Raw genomic sequence first — 23,096 nt, forward strand, 5'->3', positions numbered from 1 at the left:
TTCCTTTGCTGTCATGGGGAGCTCTGGTGACCTCGCTGGTAGGGAGCTGTGCTACCAACCCAAAGGCAAACAAACAGTTCAAATCCACCAGCTGCTTTGAGGAAGAAAGATGGGACAGTCTCCTCCTATGTGATTTATAGTTTCCGAAAACCCACTAGAGGGTAGGCTGTGAGTCATTTCTGACTAAACAGCAATGAATTGTTTTTGTTGTGTTATCCTGTCATAGTTGGGGAAGCCTTCTGGGAATGCTAGTGTGATATTTTATTGCAGAGAGAAACATGGTGAAAATAGAGTTTAGGTGGATTTGTCTAGCAGTGGTACATAGTCTGATTTGAGTAGGGGTAGAGCAGAAAGAAAATGGCATCTGAGAAGATTTTGAGAGGTGGAAGATCAGTTGTGAGTTTGGGAGGAGAGTACTGAGTCTAGCTAGCTTTCAGCTGGAGGCCAGCAGACTGAAAATGCAAATAGATATAGAGACATACTCTTCAATGCCTTACAGCAATGAGACTCCATGCACTGCATACAAATGGAGTGTAACTTCACACATGTATTTACCACATGGGTATATACTTCTCAGAGAACAACAGAGAGGGAGGAAGAAATCATGACAATTCAGGAGAATGGTGGTCTCAGGGTTAGGAGAAGATAATACATTGAATTTATAGAATGTAAATTTGTGAAGAATTTTTGTTAATTGTGTTGGTGTGATGATAGGAAAAGCTCTGTTAGCAGTATCTACTGATTTATGGTTAGCAACAAAACATGCTCCGGACTGTGCCACCAAAGCTTCTGCTGACTGACATATTTATGGATGGAATGATGTAATGTCTGGGATTTGCTTTAAACATTCCAGCCAGCAAGCAATTAGTTAGGAGAAATAGTATAAATAAAATCCTGAACATGCCACATTTCTTCCAAGTCTTTGCCCCCTCTCTATGCTGTAGTTGCATAAACTACACCATCAGTCAAAACACAGGGAGGTACTGTGATGTCTTTTAGTTTCTGTCCAGTTGCCTGCCAAGGTCTGTCCAGCATCCTGAAAACCCTCCTGAAGCCCCCTGGGGTCAGCCTCATCATACCCCATCAGAAATCCTACAGTTGCTTTAATTTGTCCCCTTGCCCCAGTCTTGCTCCTCTCAACTCCATGTTCTACATTAGATGAAATTAGTTTTAGGGTTAGCATCAGGATAAAGAGACCTCAAGAAGAAGTAGGCTGGCCCAGTTCTGCAGTGAGCTCAGTCACGCAGCTGGTACAGGTCTAGTCATGGCAGCTGGTGGGGGACCCAGCACTGCCGGAATGTGAAGACACACTGCCCCTTCCACATTCAGCTGCCACCTGGCAGATCAGTTTGAAGCCTTTATAAGTAAAAGGACCCAGTCTGACTAGGAGTGTAGTTCACCACCAAGTGAACCTCTTTAAGTAGCCACCTGAAGTACTTAAAATAAGTGGACTCTCTAGAAAAGGAGTAATTTCAGGTATAGGACATAGAATGTCCCTGATACATTCTATGAAATAGGATGTTATGTGATATGGACTCTTTTTTTTTTACCCCCAAAAGGGCCCAGCTTGCTAAGCATTTCATTTATTATTACTATTATTAATTTTAATGAATATTTACAGAGATTTTGGATTTCCATTTATTCATTGTTGTATTTTTCTCCTTGTCCATCCCTCTCCCCCCAGTTCACTCTTTTCTTTGAAAAGTAAATAAAAATTCTTTCATTGGTATACAATCCCCCACCCTCCGAATCCACTCCACTATGCAGCGTTCATTCTGGACTCTTGTCATGACCATAATATCCAATCATATATCACTTTTAAACAGTTCTCTCATCTGTTTCAATGCAGTATACATAATTTATCCAGTTTTTCTCAGTCTCGTGATAGGGACTTTTTGCAAATACCAGACAGAGAATAGTACACAGGATGGTCATGGAGTAGGTCCCAGGACCAGCACCACCACAGGTGCCCTGAAGGACTGTGTGAAAATGTTGCGTCTGAAATTGAGAGCTGTGCCCAGCCCCCTGCCTGCCCTCTGGCCCACCATGTTACCAGCTCACTTCACCTCCCTCTGCCTGCCATCATTACTCCAGTGGATTTTAAACTCTTCCATCCCACCCACCCCTCCTCTGTTAACTCTCCCAGCCACCTTTCCTGTCGTCTGCTGACTGCCACTGAAAGAGAAACCCCACTGAGTAAAGCTGAAGCCTTGGGCTGTGGCTGAGTTGGGCACCCCCCTCCATTTATCCTGTGGTGTCTACACAGCCCCTACCTGATATGAGATTGGTGAGTCAGACAGATGAAGATCAACACTAGGGTCCTCTCCCTCCACAGATTCATTACCCAAAGGGCTAATGGGAGCATATTGGATTTCTGTACTTAGTAAAGTATTGCTGTTCTACCCTGTTCTTCTGTTGAGATTTCTGAATTCTAACAATGGGCTGGAGTTATCAGATAGTGAGGTTGGCACAACATAGGGCAAAAGTTCAGATTGGTTGTTCATAGGATCACCAAACATTGTAGTCCACTCGACAGCATCTAACAGCAACACATTATAATGTTGTGGGACCTTTGCCTTTGTTCAGAAACACACATGTGTTAAGCAACACATGCTGTTCTCATTATAAATGAATCTAGTCTTTCCGAGAATAGCTTAGAAACACATACCAAGTTTTGAAATAATTTATGTCTTTATATTTGATAAGCATACCTTTGAGGCACCGTTCTAACCTATGGTGGTATAGTCGGCAACATGTCGCACTAACCAAGCCTGCCCCTGGTGGTTAAAATATATCAGCAGCTTAACAGAAGAAAGATGGTCTGTCACCTCTCATTAAAATATACATCATCACCAAGCAACAAGAGCAAAAGTTCAACAGGACAGCAAACAACAAATGCTGGCAAAGTTGGTGAGAGATTGGAACTCTCATTCACTGCTAGTGGGAATGTAAAATGGTACAGCCACTATGGAAGGCAGTTTGGTGCTTTCTTAGAAAGTTAGAAATGGAAATACCATTTGACCCAGCAATTCCTAAAGAAACCAGAGTCACTCAAATAGAGGTATGCACACCTATGTTTATTGCTACATTATTCACAATAGCAAAATGATGGAAGCAACTAAAGTACCCATCAACAAATGAATGGGTAGAAAAACTATGGTACATTCACAGAACAGAGTATTACACAGCATTGAAAAATGATGAAGTAATAAAACATTACACAACCTGGAGGACATTATGCTGAATGGCTTATCTCAGTCACAAAAGGACAAATACTGAATAATACCACTGTTAGAAGATAGAACAGACATGGAGGTTGGAAGAAGATGCGAAAAAGAGTGCATAGATAATGAATACCACTTTAGAACAGATGAGGGGAAGAACTGTCCAAAAGGAATATATGGTATGTATGACAGTAATCTGGAACAGGGGGTGCATTGCAGGCTGGGCAGGTGTGAAGAGGAATATGCAAGAATGAATAAAAAAATAAAAATAAAAAGGAGGGGCGATAAAGATATACATCATCAGGAATATGTGACCAGGAGGGACTGATCCTTGGAGAAGGACGTCATGCTCGGAAGGGTAGAGGGACAGCGCAGGAGAGGAAGACCCCAGATGAGATGGATTGATACAGTAACTGGGTTAATGAGGGTGGGTGTGTTGGAGTCAGCGAGACTAGCTCAGTACAGGGCAGGCTTCAGAGCTATTGTACATAGAGTTCGCTGTGGATCACAGGCGACTCAATGGCACATAGCAACAACAACATCAGGAACACAATAAAGGGTCCCCATAGATCCAAATCAACTCAAAGGGAATGGGTTTTTTTGTTTGGAGCTTGGTTTGTTGGGCTTTTTTCGTAACAAATTATGATGTTGGAAAGCCTAAGTGATGCAGTTAATAGTCTTGTCTGTTGACCAAAAGGTTGGAAGTGTGAGTCTACCCAGAGACAGAAGGCAGGCCTGGTGGTCCACATCCAGAAAGCCAGCTGTTGAAAGTCCTGTGGTGCACAGTTCTGTTCTGACACACATAAGAGTTCCCAAGGGTCAGTGTTAAAGCTGTAACACAGATAAGTGTTCAAAACCAAAGTTCTGATTTCCATTCCCCCCTTTAAATCATCCTTACATAATTTCTCATCTCAAAAAAGGCAGACTTCTTACTGTGTCCTTATAATCCATTTACAAATGCAGCTGACCTTACTTTCAAAGCACACCTTCCATCTTCTCTCCCCTTTCATGCACCAGACTGATTGTAGTGGTCTGCATCTCTTGAATGTTGGTTTTGGACACTGCTGAGTCAATTCTGACTTATAACGATCCTGTATGACAGGATTGAACTGTGTCATAGTTTCCTGGGCTCTAATTTCTGTGGGAGCTGATCACCTTTTCCTATTGAGCAGCTGGGTGGGTTTGAATCATCTGTTGCCTGGATTACTTAGATGGTACTCTGCCATCTGTCTTTGCCCTCCTAAGACTTATTTTCAACAAAGTAGCCAGATGTATTCTTTTAAAATGTAAACTATATCCTTGCAAGATCTTGTTTACTGCTCTTTGATGAACTCTTCCAACAACATGGGCCCTTTTGTTACTGAATTGGGCTGAGCCCACACCTATCCCAGGGCCTTTGAGCACACTGTACCTGCGAACTCCCTTAGTCTGTTACGATCTAATTGATTCTGAATCTTTGTGACTCTGTAGGACAGAGTAGAAGCCCCACAGGATTTCCCAGGCTACAATCTTGGTAGATTACAGTCTTTGCAGAAACTCGAGTTACTCGTGATGTTTTCTGTTGATATAGTTGTATGGATTTGGTTGTGTTGGCGTTTTTTTCCCCCTTTGTTGAAGAGTAATCCATACTGAAAGCTGTAGTCTTTGAGCTTGTGCTGTAAGAGCCTTCAGTCCATTTCACTTTCTGTAAGCAAGGTTGTGTCACCTGCGTATCCCAGTTTGTTGTTGAATCTTCCTCCAGATCATCTCGCCACATTCTTAAATAGTCCAGCTTTCAGGTTATTTTTTCAGTATATGGATTGAAAGGTATAGTGAAAGAATGCAGTGATGATGCACACCTTTCTCGACTTAAAATTATGTAGTATCACCTTGCTCTGTTTCAATGCCTGCTGCTCTGTCTGCACCAGTGCCACATGAACACAGTCGAGTGCTCTGTGAACCTGCAACTTATACAGTGAAGTGTACTAGTCAATAAAACACAAGTAAACATCTTTCTTGTATTCTTTGCTTTCAGACAAAATCCCATCTGACAACTATCAGAATCCTTTTCTGAATTCAGCTCCAATTTCTGGCCATTCCCTATGGACATTGAAAATTGAAGTTCATACAGTTTTACCATGTCATGAAGTACTGGTTTTTTTTTTCTCACTTCATAGCACTTTAATTTCTTTCCTATCTTGACCCCCACACACTAACTTTTTTTTTATTAATTTAGTTTGTTTATTTTTCATTTCAATGAACATCTACAGAGATTTTGGAATTCTATTCATTCATTGTTGCACCCTTCTCCCCGCACCAACCCCTCCCCCCCATTTGCTCCTCTCCTTGAAAAGCAAAAGAAAAACTCCCTCATTGGTACACAATCCCCCCTGCACCTCCCCAAACCCCACCCCCTACCCCCAAATATAATCCACTCTGCAACTCTCATTGCATACTCCTACGATAAAAATAATGCCCTAAAATATAATACTTTTAGACTATTCTCTCCCCCATAGACTTCAATGTTTTGTTTTTTTTTAAAGAAAAGCCATCTTAGTACATGTTGTTGGATGCTCAAGCCCATTTAACCTCATAGTTATCCCATGTGACCAAGTGGGACTGTCCCAGAAGAGTTTTTTGGCTATAATCTTGGGTCAGCAGCCCAGCACTTAACCATTGTACCTCTGTTCTTAGATCATGAGCTATACAGGTAAGCTCCGGCCAGAGGGCCACAGTTTGCTCACCACTGCCCTGGAGAGGTGCTGCCCAGTAGAACTGGCTGTGATGATGGAAAGGTTTTGCATATGGCTACTGTGACCGAGGATCCTCATTTTCTTTTCCTTCTTTTTTTTTTTTAAAAAAATTATTTTATGCTGATTTATTTACAGAGTTTGAGTACTTTGTTTTTCACACCAGATCTTTCCCATTTCTTTCACTCAACTCCATCAAATTGTGCGACCTTATGATTAACCTCCCCCCATCCTCACCCCTCTGCTTTTCACCCTTCCCCTTCATTGGATCCTCATACTAGATCTACAATAATGATTTTTTTAAATAATATTTGTCCTTATGGGACAGAGTTAGTTCACTCAGCATAATGTTCTCCAGTCCCTCCCAAGATAGGTAATAATTTACAAAATCATGGCTCCTGCATGTTGCGTAGTATTCCATTCTGTGAATGTACCATAATTTTTCAATCCATTCACTTGTGGTTAGACATCTGGGCTGTTTCCATGTTCTTGTGATGGAACTGAATTTTTAATATTGACTTTGTGAATTTACACTTAAACCACTGCCTGTAATTGTTGTTGTTAGTTGCTGTCGAGTTGATTTTGCCTCACTGTGACCCGATGTGACAGGGTTTTCTTAGACTATAATCTTTGTGGGAACAGATTGCCAGGTCTTTATCCTGTGGAGCCACAGGCATAGGCTCAAACCACTAACCTTTCAATTGGTGGCTTAACTGCTTTTCTAATTCCTAGGTCGATATTGTTATGTGCTGTCAAGTTGGAACCAACTAATTTCTAGCTGATCTTCCAGCAGGTTTTCAGAGGCTGTAAATTGCACAGAAGATTGTGCATTTTTCTCCGGTGGAGCAGTTGGTGGATTAGAACCACTTGCCATTGGGTTGGCCATACAGCTCCTTAGGCACTAGGCCACCAGAGAGTTGTTGTTGTTAGGTGCTGTCAAGTCAGCTACTGCTCAGAGTCACCGTATGAGCAGCTGAGCCTTGCCCTGTGCTGTACCATCCTCACCATCTCTGATGGACTTGAGCGTGCTAGTGACAATTATGTTGGGCAGCTCAGCTGTGAGAAACATCTGTGCATCTACATCAGGTGTGGACCAGAGTAGCCATTGGAACATTATGCTTAATAGCAAACAGTAGTATTCTGGCATTTTCTAGCAGATGTTAGTCTATTTGGTGAGGGCTCTTTATACCAGCATTTTAAGCATGCTATGTGTGTTGACATACTAGATTCTCATAGCTGTGTGGTAGTGAAATTAATAAACTGTTTATCAGCAAGAGTGTATGAATCTGATACATAAGAGTGAGTGAAAAAGCTTGGCGTAAAATTGCATAAATATGATACTGTTTAAATTTTAACACAGAGCGAAATGAAGCAACAGGATTATACAGCTATTAGGTAAAACGATTAAGTAAGGAAACTTCAGAGTGTGTTTTCTTTACTGGTGAGAGAAGGGTGCAGCCACAGGGGACAGGCATGTCTAGGGAGGGTCCACTGGACTCTTTCTTGTTCTGTCCTGTAGAGCAGCGTGGGTTGTGGCATGCAGGGCCTACTCTGATTAGAAGTGTGTTTTCATCTAATAAAGTCATGAGCACAGTAACACTGATAGTAGCATTTAGTATGGTTCACATTTTACTAGATACTCCATTAGAGGAGGGGTTAATATTGTTGGCATGATTGAGTACATCAGGTTAGAAAGACATTGCTATGTATTTATTTCAACGCAAAGAGTTAAGACCGTTTAGCTCCAAATTTTTAGGGTTTTTTTTTTCTTCCCTAAACTAGATGATAGATAAATGAATGTTACCAGAATGTTCTAAAATCTCAGGGAATTTAGTATGAAGGTGAAGCTTTCCAAACTGTAAAATACAAATATTTATTAACTACTATAATCAGTGTTTATTTTTTTAAAAAAATAATTCCCTCGCCTGAGAGTGTCATGAAATATTACAGCAGTGTTTCATCCTCAAGTTACTATAATTTCAAAACTCTGCAGTAGTTCATGGTAAGTTGGGTTCAAAGTGGCATTTCATTGCTGGGGATGCATTTTCTCTATAGAAACCCGAGTAGCTGGTTATTTTACTGAGTTTTTTGTTAAATTGTCCATCAGTCTTTTCCATGTAACATGTGCACCTTTGACTTTTGTACCTTGATGCGCCACCTTCGTTCTTTCCTGTGTTACTGACATGGGTTTATCTTTTCTCCCTTTAGAGAGTTTTGAGGTGACAGTCACCAGAGAAGGTGATAAAGGGTTCTTTCTATCCCTCTTATGAATATTAACCCACTAACTTTATTTATAAAATTGGGAATCAACCCTTCAACAGAAGATACTGCCATGCTCTCTTGTCCCCATTTTTTCTCCTGTTTGTTTCTATTTTTAAATCTATTGATGGAAATTGTATGTAACCAAACCCTTGGTTAGAAATATCTGGAAATCAGACATCCATTTGAACTATATGGATAGTACTGTGCATTCCAAAAAGAAAGAATTTACACTTTAAGAGAATTTTTGCTTCGCAGCAATTTCCTGTTGGTTAGGCATTTTGGAGGTGTTTGGTCCTATTTCTGTTTGAAATACATTTTGTGAAGTTTGATATGCATCCAAACATTGATACTTGCTGCCCCATGGGCAAGAATGGAAAATAGATTTTTAACTCCTGACGATGCTTGTGAGCGCACGTGGACGTAGTTAGGTTCAGAGACAGTTTCCTTTTCAGCTCTGATAGGACAGTCTGAAGTCGAGGATTGTCTAGCCCGCCCACTCCACCCCACAGTAGAAACTATGTCTTAACACTAGCTGCTAGCTGTTGAAATGGATGCCTGACGAGTTGGTATTTCTACCGTTCTCATTTAGTAATTTGTTTTGATTCCCTAATTTTAGCCAGGCTCATTGCACAGGAAGACTTGCTGCTTCTGATTTTGTTTCTTCTTTCTTTTTTTGGACGGAATTTACGTAATTACGATGCTGACCCTGTATCTCACGCTTCTCCTCTCTGGACACTTAACTGTGTGTGTTAGCCTCCACTCTGGTCCAAACCAAAACCGCTGCCCAGCTGGGCCCTGTCAGTGGGCAGTCTCTGGGTGTTAACCAGGCCTTGGCTGTTTGCGAATGAGATCCACTCTGACCCTAGAGCCATCCTAAGTACTCCTGTGAAATGCCTGTCTATATTTTTCTCTTTCTCTCTTTTGTACTCCTGCATGAATGGATGCAAAGTAAGCGAGTTGCTTGAAAAGTCAGAACTTGCTTCTTTTTACTAAAGTCCCCAGAACTTACCCATGTGAAAGCACAGTGCCCCCCCGCTTTGTCCACAGCCCTCCAAAACCCCTGGCTGCCGAATTGTTGTCATTTGTTTTCTCTGGGGGTGCAGGGGGAGGATGTGTAGAGGGGCCTGTGTGGCAGAAATTCCAACCTCTTCTGCTTTGACTCCCCAGGTGAGATTTGTGGATTTAAAATTCACGGGCAGAATGTCCCCTTTGACGCAGTGGTAGTGGATAAATCCACTGGGGAGGGCCTGATCCGCTCCAAGGAGAAGCTGGACTGTGAGCTCCAGAAAGACTACACGTTCACCATCCAGGCCTACGACTGTGGCAAGGGGCCCGAGGGTATCAACGCCAAGAAGTCCCATAAGTAAGTAAGCCAGACAAGGAGTGGAAGTAACTTTCCAGCAGAAGATGGTTCTCAGTTGCCCACAATTGGGTTGCATGCACTTTGAGGACAGGCCCTGGTCTGTTTAGTTTATTCCTGTTGATTAGCTCAACTTCGATGTTGTTTATAATGAATGAATAATTGTATCCCACTCAGTAGTCTATTAAAGAAACTACAACCTTCCACTGAAAATTCAAAAAGCCCAAGGGTGATACTTTGTTGCTGCATATGTTTCTTGAAAAGGACATACTTTGGCATGTTGTCAAAAGGACATTGAAGAAAATCCCAACATTATATTTGGAAAAGTAGAGGGTCAGTGAAAGAGTGGAAGACTGTCAACAGAATCAAGTGTGCAACAGTGGGCCTGAGCGTGCTGGAGATTGTGAGGGTGGCACAGGCTCAGGCAGGGCCACTCTCAGTTGTTCATAAGGTTGCTATACACAAACATACCTCATTGACTGTAAGCTCTAAGGCTAGTGATGCTGGGGTGGACTGACCTTTGTACTCTGCCCTGGGTGTGCTCATAGGCTGCGTCTGTCAGGTGAGGAGACTACAGGATGCTGGACAGAACAGTGGATTTAAGATTCTAGTTTATTCTCCACCATGTACAAGGCCTTTGACATTAGGCAATCAGTGTCTTTTGCCGAATCTAGGTTTCTGCATCAACTAAAGAAAGGGCTTTGTGGGTGACGTGATGCCATGTAGTCTCTGTTGCAAGGTAAACCCAGTGGCTGGTGGTGGAAGTACAGCTGGTGTGTGCCAGTGAATCACCTCTCATCTTTTCCTACAGCAAGATATTATTAGTTTCTCTGAGAAGTATATACTTTTCATCAGAGACCTTTCCTGATTCCAGAACAATCTTAGACTAGCATCCCTTGAAACCTATTACATGCTTTATTTGTCATCACTTCTGATGAGGGATAAAAATGTTCCTATGTGACTATTTCAGTGTGTCATCATTGTCAAAGAGTCAAGAACACAAGTCCGTAGTATAAACCAGTTCTCTTACCCAGTTCCTAGCCCCTTATTACTATATCTGTGATTACTGTGTCTAAAACAAAAAGTCAAGAGGAGATCTTTAGTCCTTTTGGTAGTGAGAAAGTCTGTGTCATATGAATGACAACTTATCTAAAGAGTCAGGAGCCCTAGTGGTGCAATGAGTAAGCACTGGGCTGTTAAACAAAAGATTGGTGGTTTGAGCCTGCTTCGCCAGAGGGAGAAAAATGAAGCAGTGGGCTCTTGTCTAAGATTTACAGCTGAAGGACTCTGGTGGCCTACTGGCAAGAAGTTGCACTGCAATCCCTAAAGCACAAGGTTCGAGTCCACTAGATGCTCTGCTGGAGGAGGGGTAGTCTCCTATGCCAGTCGGATCTAATTCGACGATACATGTACACACACGTGTACACACACACACACACACACACACACACACACACACACACACACTTACCCCCCTCCTTTAAAAAAAATTTCCAGCTTTGGAAACCTGATAGGGCAGTTCTGCTCTGTCTCCTAGAGCCTCTCTGAGTTGGAATTGACTGAATGGTGGGCTTAGGATTTAGAGTGAAGAGTCAGTGCAAGAAGTGAACTTGCACCCCAAGGAGAGCCCAGGTGGAAGCAGGGCTTGGCTTCCCCAAAAATCTTTCTTTATTGAATCAATTAGTGGGTCTAATGGTCTCTCCCCGTCCTTCCCGTGCTTTCACTTTTCCTTAGCCATTCTTCCTTTCTGTTATTTTGCACCAAAATATCCATTTTAAACTTTATTATTAGAGAGAAGATGTATCTTATATAATTTCTTTTCCTTCTGCACATTCTGATACAATGTCCCATATATTGTTAAAGACAGTCCTGCTCTCTTTTATATAAGTGGGATGTTTTTATGGTGGTTTTACTTTTTTGTTTTGTTTTGGTTTTTTACCAGTTGGCTCATTCTTAGAACCTGAAAGAATCAGCCAAGTATCTATTTTAGCTTTCTGCTGTTTTCACTCTGAATTTTAAAAAAAATGAACAGTTTTTCACTTTCATCTCAGTGGCTTTATGTAACAAATCATCCAAAGAAAGAGGTTTTAAAATGGGGCAGAATTGGTGTCCTGTGAATGGAGAAAAAGTAGCTTTTTATTCCTCCTCTCTTCTCCCAGAGCAACTGTCCACATTCAGGTGAACGACGTGAACGAGTATGCACCGGTGTTCAAGGAGAAGTCCTACAAAGCGACGGTCATCGAGGGGAAGCAGTATGACAGTATCCTGAGAGTGGAGGCCGTGGATGCCGACTGCTCCCCACAGTTCAGCCAGATTTGCAGCTATGAAGTCGTCACCCCAGATGTGCCATTTACTATTGATAAAGATGGTAAGAGCAGAGGAGCACCCTTTGCTCAGTGAGAAAGCTGTAGTCCCTTCCAAGCCTTTCAGCCCCTAGCCCGGCTTGCATGTGGGACACTTTGTGAGCACCCAAAGATTGACCTTTAGGGGTTCTTCTCCTTGTCTTCTCCATTAGCATGGGAGAAAGATGAGCAGTTTCCCGCCATGTGATTTATTGTCTCTGAAAACGTCAGGAGGGTCAGCTATATGTTACTTCTGGCTCAGTGGTACACAGCGTCAACAAGAACATTCTCCAGTAGAGGGCACTTTGGTGCAGTCTGTAGCATGTGGCATTGTTAGCCCGTAGGCCTCCCCTCTCTGGAGGGTGGAATCCACCCTTGGCTCTGTGGGAGGACGTGGATGGACTTCTCTCCTGTCACTTAACAGTCTCACAAACATACTGGAGCATCAGCCACGAGTTGGTTCCAGCTCGACGGCAATGGGCATATTCTGTTAGGTTTAGTTTTTCTGTCTCATCTTGCAGGTGAGGGTTTGTACCTTACCACCCCTGCAGCCCGTACTCACCCTTCATAATTTTATAGGATCATGCTTTAGAGAGCTTAGCTTCTTCATAGGGTTACAGCTTCTTAATGATCCTTTCAGGTCTCCATTGCAAACTCCAGGGTCTTCACTGGAATTGTGAACACCACCTACATTTTTTAAAAGAAATCCTTAGTGGATGGGGTAGGAAATTTGTCTTTTCCTTTAGCCAAATAAATCTTTTCACAGGAGTAGTTAGTGTAGTTTGATTTTGTATTTAATACTAAATAATTATTTTGTTGTTATTGAGAATATACACATAGTAAAACATACAGCAAGTTGTTAGTTTCTGCGTAATCATTCAGTGACATTGACTGTGTTTGTCCAGTTGTAGAGCCATTCCCACTCTTCTTTTACTGAGTAGCTCTACTCCCCCCAGCCTCCACTGACACAGTTTCACTGCCCTCTAAGCTTAATTTCCTATCTCGTCTTTTGAGGTGCTATATCGGTTTGATAATCCTTTAAAGAACACACTACTCAAGGCAGACAGGTTTTTATTAGTTGAGCTGAACTTTGTTGTTTTGTGAGGTTTTTTTTATAACTTTTTTTATCACTAAAATGGAACTTTGTTGAGTTGAAAATTATTTAGTTTTCAGGACATTTTGGGGGGATATTTCTTGTTTAAGGTTTAAAAATTATCTCAGGACAGTAGTGTCAACTTTTTTTGTTTCTAAGAACACTGGGTTCTATGAAAACTTGAAATTCTGTTCTATGTTTTTCCCTTTTTATCAGAATTTTTCTGTAATACTCTTTGATCAAATTGTTATGTAAATGGTGGTCAGGCACCATCCATTTCTTCTGGTCTCATGGCAGAAGTATGTTAAACAACCTTAAGGAATAGAGAGATAGAGCATTAAAAGCACATGTAAACCAGGTTGAGTGCTGATTATCTCAAACATACGTTTATTTCTGTGACTCTCAGTACTTGAGACTTAATAGCACTTGCATTTTATGTTTCATCATGAGGGAATGAAATGAAAATATTTCCTCACTGTTTCTTTCCCATGTCAGGTTATATTAAAAACACAGAGAAGTTGAACTATGGGAAGGAACACCAGTACAAGCTGACAGTCACTGCCTATGATTGTGGGAAAAAGAGGGCCACGGAAGACGCTTTGGTCAAGATCAGCATCAAGCCCACCTGTTCCCCTGGGTGGCAGGGTGAGCTACAGCCTCTTTGCTCTTGTCGTACGTGTTCTTAACATTTATGTGTTGTGGAAACCAAAAATGTGAGCTTTCCTTGTTTCCTCTACCCAATTTGTGGACAATACAGGCTGGAACAACAGGATCGAATATGAACCTGGCACCGGCGCTTTGGCCCTCTTCCCCAGCATCCGCCTGGAGACATGTGACGAACCTGTCGCCTCCGTCCAGGCCACGGTGGAGCTTGAGACCAGCCACATAGGAAAAGGCTGTGACCGCGACACCTACTCCGAGAAGTCCCTTCACCGGCTCTGTGGTAAGGAGACCCTGTGACCCTGAGATGGCCAGTCTTTGGTGTAGTCAGGAGAGACCTTTTCAGACAGTTCAGTCAAAATTGACTCGAGGGTAATTGGTTTGGTTTTTTTGTTATAGAAGACATTTGGGAATATGTTTATATTCTGTTGATTGTGATTCCAGTTTGACTTGTGTTCATAGAAAAAAGACTAGAAGTTATTTCTGGCTATTTGTTTAATAGTGGGTTCTGAGGCTCCATCTCACCTACTCTGGACATGTAGCCAGGAGGGACCAGTCCTTAAAGAAGGATATCATGCTTGAAAGGGTGAAAGCAACAGTGCAGGAGAGGAAGACCCCGATGAGATGGATTGTCACAGTAACTGGGGTAATGAGGGTAGATGTGTCGGAGACAGATTGGCTCAAGACAGAGCTGTTGTGCATAGTGTCCCTTTGAGTCATGGTCAGCTCTATGACACATAACAACATGTTAGTTTGGTGATCCCCCCCTTTGAAAAATTCTCCGTAGAGATTAATTATGTTTTCTTTCCAGTGAACACTCTGTTTTTAAGGAATAGTATACTGTAGTAAGAACTCTGATGGCCTAGTGGTAAGGAGCTGAGCTGTCAACCCAAAGGGATGGGGTTCAAACCCACCACCTGCTTCATGAGAGAATGATGGGCAGTCTCCACCCATGCAATTTTCAGCCTCTGAAAACCCACTGCAAAGTCAGCCGTGAGTCAGTTCTAGCTTGATGTTGCCTAACAACAACACACTGAAACTAGCTCATTGTACGGGATAAGGACGCAGTCTGAGAGTAGCCAGGAACTCTTTAAGACCAGCTGTTCATGCCATTCACTGCTTGTGGTGCTCTGTCCCAGGTGCTGCTCCTGGCACTGCCGAGCTGCTGCCCTCCCCGAGCAGCTCCCTGAACTGGACCGCCGGCCTCCCCACAGACAACGGCCACGACAGCGACCAGGTCTTCGAGTTCAATGGCACTCAAGCAGTGAGGATCCCAGACGGTGTCGTTTCAGTCAACCCCAAAGAGCCTTTTATGGTGTCCGTGTGGATGCGGCATGGGCCTTTCGGCCGGAAGAAAGAGGCCATCCTTTGTGGTTCAGACAAAACAGGTAAATGCATTTTGCTTTGAATGAAGTCAGACTTTACCGCACTGGCCAGAGATGCACATTGTTGCACGGGATTTGCTTGTTTTACTAAATGGATTCTCAGCAGTGATCTTGGGCCCAGCTTCTCAGCAAAAGCCATGTGTATTTGCTTCTAAATATTTCCTTGGTCCAACTGGAGAGTTGATGTATGCAGATAAATTCATGTCTTCAGAACCCTTTAAAGAGATGGCTTCTATTCCCTCTTTGTTTCTTGAGTTGGCCACTCACCAGCAGGCTCTGTCTTTGCAGACATGAACCGGCACCATTACTCCCTGTACGTGCACGGCTGCAGGCTCATTTTCCTCCTCCGCCAGGATCCTTCAGAGGAGAAGAAGTACAAGCCTGCAGAATTCCACTGGAAGCTGAATCAGGTGAGAAAGTGGAAAACTTGCTAATTATGCTGTTTTTAAATAGGTGATTAACTAGATACTGCAGCCTTCAAGGACATTAGCCATTTTACATTCCATGTGTGTTTGTGGCCTTGTGATTTGTGTGTCTCTGGGTAGTAGAACAGCGAATGAAAACTCTTTTAATGCCTTTCCCCTGAAAGGCTAAGTTCTCTTGGCATGTGTGTATTTTAAACAAAATATTTAAAATACTGTTATAATTTCTGGAAATGAGCATATTAGCTTAAAAATGGGAGTTGAGACATTTCTACTTATTTAATGGTTATTGAAGGCCATGACTCCTAAACTGTGGGTACTTAAGAAATTGAGGCGCTAGGGGATTTAAAACATTGTCAAGGAACCAGCAGTCAGTCTTCCAATACACAGACCACTGAGCTGAGGTGGTTCACACTTTGAACAGGAAAGCATACTATATTCCTCCTGCTGATGTCCTGTCTTTGCAAAGCTTTTGTGATAGAAAACAAGAAAAATGTCAGAAATTGCTGTGCTGGAGAAAATGAGGCCACAAATGGATGTGCTGTAGATCAAGAAAGCTTCCTCACTACGTCAGGAGTAGATTCCGAGGTAGAGCAATAAAGGGCTAGCTTTAAAAAAGTTTCTTTTCTTTGTGGTATCAGAGGCCAAGTGCTGACATCCTACTGTCTGTCCCTGTGGTTGCTGGCAGTAACATTGTCTGAACAGTTACAAGATAGATAAAAATGTAGCAGCATAAATAATAAAGAAAAACTGGGTGAGTAGAAAGAGTGACCTATTAACAGCTTTCATTCTCTTCCTAATGCAGTTTTTATTTTTATGAAGGAACTCTTTTTTCATGAAACAAAAAAGAAAAAGTACAGTTCAGAGAAAACACTTTTACAGTGTTGTTGTTGTTGTTAAGTGCCGTCCAGTCTCAGGCGACTCACAGCGACCCTATGAAGGAGAGTCCTCGACGCTTGGGTGCCTTTCATCCTCTCTCCAGGTTCATAGGGTTTCCGGGGGCAAGCTATTATGGAAGTGGATGCCACTCCTCCTTCCACTTTACAGTGTAGGTGGACATATTAGGTATGATTCTACTGTAACCAGTTTATATTTGATTTCTTATAATTTTTGTGATTATATTTAAAACAAAAACATCACCATGAAAAACACCTTTTTTTCCCTCTGTAAAATTTCAAATACATACAAAAATAGATTGTATAAAGAATAAGTAAGTTAATATAAAGAATTATACTATTAGATTAATATAATCCAATATTCAAGTAAAGTAAATTAAAGAACAAATGATATAAAAAGTACTGTATGATGGATATGGAAAGGCATTAGGTCTTTTGTTCCTAGAGTTGCTATGAGTTGACCTCGACTCGACAGCAATCAACAACAACAACAACATATGATGGATAACTCTCCTATATTCTTCACTCAACCTTAACTGTTAACAACCATCAGTCTCATTTAACTTTATTTCTATTTGCTTACTCTGTTCTGTTCTTTATTTCCACACAAAACCCAGGTATTAAAACATTTTATTTGTAAATATTCCATTGTGTATCTCTAAAAAAGAAGAATCATCATGGTACCATTTTCATATCTTAAAAAATAAAAAAATTAGGCGAGCTCTGGTGGCAAGAAGGTGTACTGCAATCCCAGAGGTTGACGGTTCAAATCCACCAGGTGTTCTGTTGGAGAAGGAGGAACAATCTCCTCCTGTACCAATCAGATCTGATTTGACAGTACACACACACACACAAAATAATAAAATAATTTAAAAAAAAAAAGTTAGCCGTAATTCTTTAGTGTCATTATCTAGTCAGTGTTCAAATTTTAGATTATCTTGACTGGTTTTGTTTGAATTGCAATCCAGATCGGGCCAGTATTGTGGTCACTTGGTAAACCTTTGGAGTTTTTGTTTATTTGTTCCCTTCTATTTTCCTTGCACTTTGCAATTTGCTTGGTCAGGCCCTTTATCCCATGGCATTTGCCATATGCTGATTGCATTCCTCTGGTGTCATTTGACATGATCGATCCTCTCTCCTCTTTACATTCTGGGAAATGGCAATGGATCTAGAGCTCTTATCAGATTCAGATTTGTGTTTATTTTTGCAAACCTACACTGAGCATGAGCAGGCCCCGTGATGTAATGGTTAGCACTCTGGATTTTGAATCCAGTGATCTAAGTTCATATCTTGGTTGGGACCTTACTACACATGGGAGCTCCAGTGACTTAGTGGTAGGGAATTGCGCAGCCAATGCAGAGGTACATGGTTCAAACCCACCAGCTGCTCCACAGAAGATAGAAGGGCAGTCTCCTCCTATGCTGTTAACCGCCTCTGCAAACCTGCTGGAGGGTCAGCTGGGTCAGTTCCAACTGAGTAATGCACCACCAAAACACGCCCAATTGTTTCTCATTAGCAGCATTGATGCTCCACCAGTTCTTCCAGCACCACCTCGGTCATTCTGGTTGTATGAAGGGTTTGTCTTGAGTTTTTGCAAGTTTTTAATAGTAGACCTTTGTACTTAAGGCCACTTTGGCTGGATATAAAGTGTCTAGTTCATGACTAATATTTATAAGAAAGGAGAATCTCTTTCTCCATTGTTTTTCTGACAAAGGATTGTTGTTAAAATCTGACTATGAATAGTCTGAGTTTTCCTTATTAGACACTAGATTTGTTTGTTTGGATGCTCAACAGCTTTTTTATTTTTTTAACTTTAGAGTCAATTGATTTTGTGAATGTCCTGAATATATTCCTGCATACACTAGATGTTCTGTCGGTGTGTAGCTTCATATACTTTGTTATTTTAGGAAGATTTTTATTTTTATTAATACTGCTGTTAAAGTTTAGGTATTTTGTTTCATTGCTTTTGTCTTCTGTGGGGCCTCCTTTGATCTTATGTTGGATCTTGCTTGTCTGATGTCTGTTTTCTGCCATTTTCTGTTGAATTCTTTCCTGTCTCCTGTCACTCATTCCTAAATTCCTGTAATTATTAGCTGTGTTCTTCTATGTGTTGTGCTGTTTTCTTTGTGTCGTCCAGGCTGTTTAGAAATTCTCAGTTAGAGCCTTCAGCTCTTTGGTTGGCACGTCTTTCGGGCGTGCTTCATTATCTTCGTCTGGTTGGGTGTTTGCCTTTTTCCTCCCAGATCTGGTAATTCTCTTTTTTTCTTATAAAAAGTTTACTTGTGATTCTCTCTCCCTCCCCTACTGTTACACAACATTGGTTTTCCTTATACTACTTCTTCTTCTTGTACCCTTTCTTTATTAAATATTTGCATTGCAAAATAATCTATTGTTGTTAAGTGCAAAACCTCAAATGAGTGTTAGGCTCTATGCTAAGCCCAGCATCTCAAATCCAAATAACTGTGACTGCTTTATGTATACATATTGTTGTTGTTACGTGCCGTCGAGTCGTAAATGACTCATAGCAACCCTATGACCGAAAGACCTGAGCACTTCTATAACTTTCATCATTTGTCCGAGTTCATAGAGTTTCTGGAGACAAGCTATTTCAGAAGTAGATGCCATTCCTGCTTCCAAGCCTGTTTTAATCAGGGAGCTCCACCAGACACTGTCCGCCATGGGTAAACATTATTGCATTTGACACTCAGTGTCACAGTGTTTAGCATCACAGCAACCACAAGTTACCTCTAATTTGTAGCAAATGGACAGTTTGGGTTAATTTTTTTTTTTCTTATGTGTATGTGTGAAACTTTATTTTCCTTGTTGTTAAATGCCACAACGTTCCTAACAGTGCATAGCAACTCTGTGAACAACACATCTGAGTCTTGCCCTGTCTGTCCTGATCCATCAGCGCCATCTCTGATACACTCGAGCCCATTGTTAAAGTCACTATGTCAGTCCATCTTGTTGAGGTTCTTCCTCTCTTTCTTTTTTTTTTCTTTTAATTTTTTTTATTATTGAGATTTTAATGAAAGTTTATAGAGAACTTGGATTTCCAGTCATGGTTGCCCATTCCCTCCCCCCTGTTCACTTTTCTCTTTGGGGAAAAAAAATTCTTTCATTGTTGTACAGTTCCTACCCCAGTCCACTTTATTATGAAGCTCTTATTCTGGACTATTGTCATAAAAATAATACCTAGTCATATATTCCTTTTAAGCCTTTTTCTCTCTCTCATCAGTTTCAATGTTGCATACATTGTTTATCTCCTCTTTTCTTAGTTCCCCTCAGCCTCAATGCCAGTCCTGTTTTATAACAATGGCACTATGCGGTATTTGTCCTTTTGTGACTGAGATATTCCACTCAGCATAATTTCCTCTAGGATCACCCATTTTGTATAATATTTCATGAATTCCTTGTTTTTCAAGGCAGCATAGTATTCCATTGTGTGAATATACCACAGCTTCTCTATCCATTCACTTGTTGATGAGCACTTGTGTTGTTTCCAATCTCTTTGCTCTTGTGAACAACACAGCAATAAACATGGGTGTACATAATCTGCTTGGGTGGCAGTTCTGATTTATTTAGGGTATATTCCCGGTAGTGGAATTGCTGGGTCAAGTGGTATTTCTATTCCAACTTTTTGAGAAAGTGCCATAATGCCTTCCATAGTTGTTGCACCATTTTATACTCCCACCAGTAGTGAATAAAGGGTTCCAGTTTCTTCACAACGTCACCAGCAATTGCTGTTTGCTGCTCTGTTGAATTTTGCCATTCTTACTGGGGTGAGATGATATCTCATAGTTATTTTGTTCTTCTCTTTCTCTGACCACCTACCTTTCCCAGAAAGATGTCGTTGTTCAAGGACTGGTCCCTCATGACAATTTGCCCAAAGTATGTGAGACGAAGCTTCACCATAGTTGCTTCTAAGATTTAAGTTGCAACTCTAGCAGTTTAAATCCACCAGCTCATCTGTGAGAGAAAGGAGGCAGTTTCCTCCTGTGTGATTTATAGCCTCTCAAAAATGCACTGGAATTAGGTCTGACTTGACAGCAATAAGTGGGCCCAGATAGCTTCTCCAGCTTTCTGGCTCTTGAGCTCCCCCTTCTGGTTTTTTGTTTCATTTTTTCATGAGGTTAAAAATATTCTTGACTGATAAAGCTGGTTACTGATATAGACAAACTGACAATTTATGTGGCTCTGCGTATGTGTATGTGTGATTGTGTTTGTAAAACAGTGTCTTAAGTTTTTGTCTTCCTGTGATATGCTCAATAAATGAAAAAGGACTGTCCATCTTTCTTCTGCAGAGCAGCAGGTGGATTTGAGCCACATGCCTTCAAATTGGCAGCCCAAACCCTTACCAAGGTTACAAGAGCTTCCTTGATTTCTTGTTGTATGCCTGCCTTCAAGTTGCAACTGACTTATAGTGACCCATCACTGTGGGTTTTCAGAGGTAGTTAATCACACAGGAGAGACTCATCAATAACCTACGTTATGCAGATGCCACAACCTTACTTGCTGAAAGTGAGGAGGACTTGAAGCACTTGTTGCAGAAAATCAAGGAGATCAGGGAATGCAGCCTTAGGTATAGATTACGTCTCAATGTCAAGAAAACAAAGATTCCCCCCCCCCTTTTTATCTTGTTGTGTCTAATCAGATCCTACTGGCACAGGAGGGGATTGTAGCACAGCTTCTTGCCACTAGGCCACCAGAGCTCCCAAGAAAACAAAGATTCTTATCACTGGACCAATAGGCAACATCATGATGAATGGAGAGGAGATTGAAACTGTCAGCAGCTTCATCTTCCTTGGATCCACAATTAACACCCTTGGTACCAGCAGTCGGGAAATAAGGTGACTCATTGCACTAGGAAAATCTGCAGTTAGGGACCTCTCCAAATTATTGAGGAGTAATGGTGTCAGATTGAGAACTAAGGTGCATCTGATTCAGGCCATTATTTTTCTGATCATTTGCTATGCATGTGAGATCTGGACAGTGAATAAGGATGACAGAAAAAGGATTGACTCCTTTGAGCTCTGGTGTTGGAGAAGAGCACTGAACATCCCATGAATGGCCAAGAGAACGAACAGATATGTCTTAGAGAGGGTGCACCCATAGTGTTATTTGGAGGCAGGAATGATGAGGCTTCACCTCACATACTTTTGGTGTGTTGCTAGGAGGGGCTATTCCATAGAGAGGGACATGATGCTGAGAAGGAGGAAGACCCTCAGCCAGGTGGATTGACGTGGTGACTACCACTGTGGGCTCTTGTGTGTCAGGAAGTGTGAGGATGGCACAGGATAAGAAAGGGTTCAGATCTTTTGTTCATAGGGTCGCTGTGAGTCATACTTGACTCGACAGCTTCTAAGAAAAACAACAACAAATCACGTGGGAGACGATTGCCCATCCTTCTCCTGTGAAGCAGTTAGTGGATTCAAACGATGGCCCTTCGAGTTGGCATCGCAGCTCCTTGCCACTAGGTCATCAGAACTCCCTTTACTCTTCAGTAAACCAGTAATAGCACACCAACTCTTGTTGAGACCATTTCTCTCATAGCAACACTGCAATTGTTATGTGCCATCGGGTTGCCACTTCTCTGATTTATAGCATGTAATTGTGAAGACCATTGCCTGGATCAAGAGGATCTTGGTCTCCAGACTGACGACATTGCTTCTCAGCATTCTGGAGAGGTCCCTGAGAACAGACTTCGCCAGTGCAGTTTGTCTATTGATTTCCTGATTGCTAGTGCCAAGAGTGTTGATTTTGGAGTCAAGTAAGTTGAGATTGTTAACAACTTCAGTCTCTTTTCCATCTATCATGGTGCTGATTCATCATTCTCCATTCACCATCGTCTTTTCAATCACTTGCTGTGCTGCTGAGAAATGCACAATGACTGAAGATGACAGAAGAAGAGAAATGCCTTTGAACTGTGGTGTTTGAGAAGAGTACTGACTATCCCATGGATTCCCAAAGAAACAAACAGATATGTCTTGGAGAAAGTGTAGCTAAAGTGGTCTTTGGAGGCAAAGATGCCAAAGCTTCATTTCACACACTTTGGGTATGTTGCTAGGAGAACCTGTTCATTGGAGAGGAACATGATGCTTGGGAAGGTGGAGGGTCAGTGAAAGAGAGGAAGACCCTCAACCAGGTGGATTGACAGTGACTGCAGCAATGGGCTTGAGTGTTTCAGAGATTGTGAGGATGACATAGGATAGGATAGGGTTCAGATCTGTTGTTCATAGTGTCGCTATGAGTCGTACTTGGCTTGATGGCACCTGACAACAACTAAGCAGCTGTTCAGTGGTCAAGCACTTGACTACTAGAGAAAAGTTCAGTAATTCAAACCTACCAGCTGCTCCACATTGAGCTTCCGTGAAGGTTTACAGCCTTGTCAGCCCTATGAGCCAGTTCTACCTTCCAGCTTTACCTGCTGCTTCTAATTGATCCATTCTTCTCCAGTGAATACCAGTTGGCTCTTTGGGGCTTCTCTTCTCATTCTTTTTTTTTTTTTAAATTAAATTTTATTTTAAGGAACCTTTACAGCAAAGTTAGATTTTCATTCATTGTTGCACATTTTAGTCCCTCTCCCTCCCTTCACCCTCCCCCACTTAACTGTTGTGGGTTTTTGTTGGTTTTTTTTTCTATAATTATATTTTATTAATTTTCATAAACATTTACAGAGATTTTGGGCTTCCACTCATTCATTGTTGCACTATTCTCTCTACC

At 41.6% G+C, this 23,096-nt stretch overlaps 1 protein-coding gene across 1 annotated transcript in view; it reads left to right on the forward strand.

Moving 5' to 3' along the window:
* The window catches only part of CLSTN1 (calsyntenin 1), a 61,813-nt gene that overhangs the window by 18,421 nt on the left and 20,296 nt on the right, over positions 1–23,096 (forward strand). The window contains exons 3-8 of the mRNA XM_006885905.1: positions 9,383–9,578; positions 11,735–11,943; positions 13,506–13,655; positions 13,768–13,953; positions 14,810–15,058; positions 15,344–15,465. Of these exons, the coding sequence (XP_006885967.1) occupies positions 9,383–9,578; positions 11,735–11,943; positions 13,506–13,655; positions 13,768–13,953; positions 14,810–15,058; positions 15,344–15,465 (1,112 nt within the window). The remainder of the gene's footprint in view (positions 1–9,382; positions 9,579–11,734; positions 11,944–13,505; positions 13,656–13,767; positions 13,954–14,809; positions 15,059–15,343; positions 15,466–23,096) is intronic.

Source organism: Elephantulus edwardii, unplaced genomic scaffold (assembly GCF_000299155.1).
Source record: "Elephantulus edwardii isolate Elephantulus edwardi_28Jun2011 unplaced genomic scaffold, EleEdw1.0 scaffold00045, whole genome shotgun sequence".
Lineage (NCBI taxonomy): Eukaryota > Metazoa > Chordata > Mammalia > Macroscelidea > Macroscelididae > Elephantulus > Elephantulus edwardii.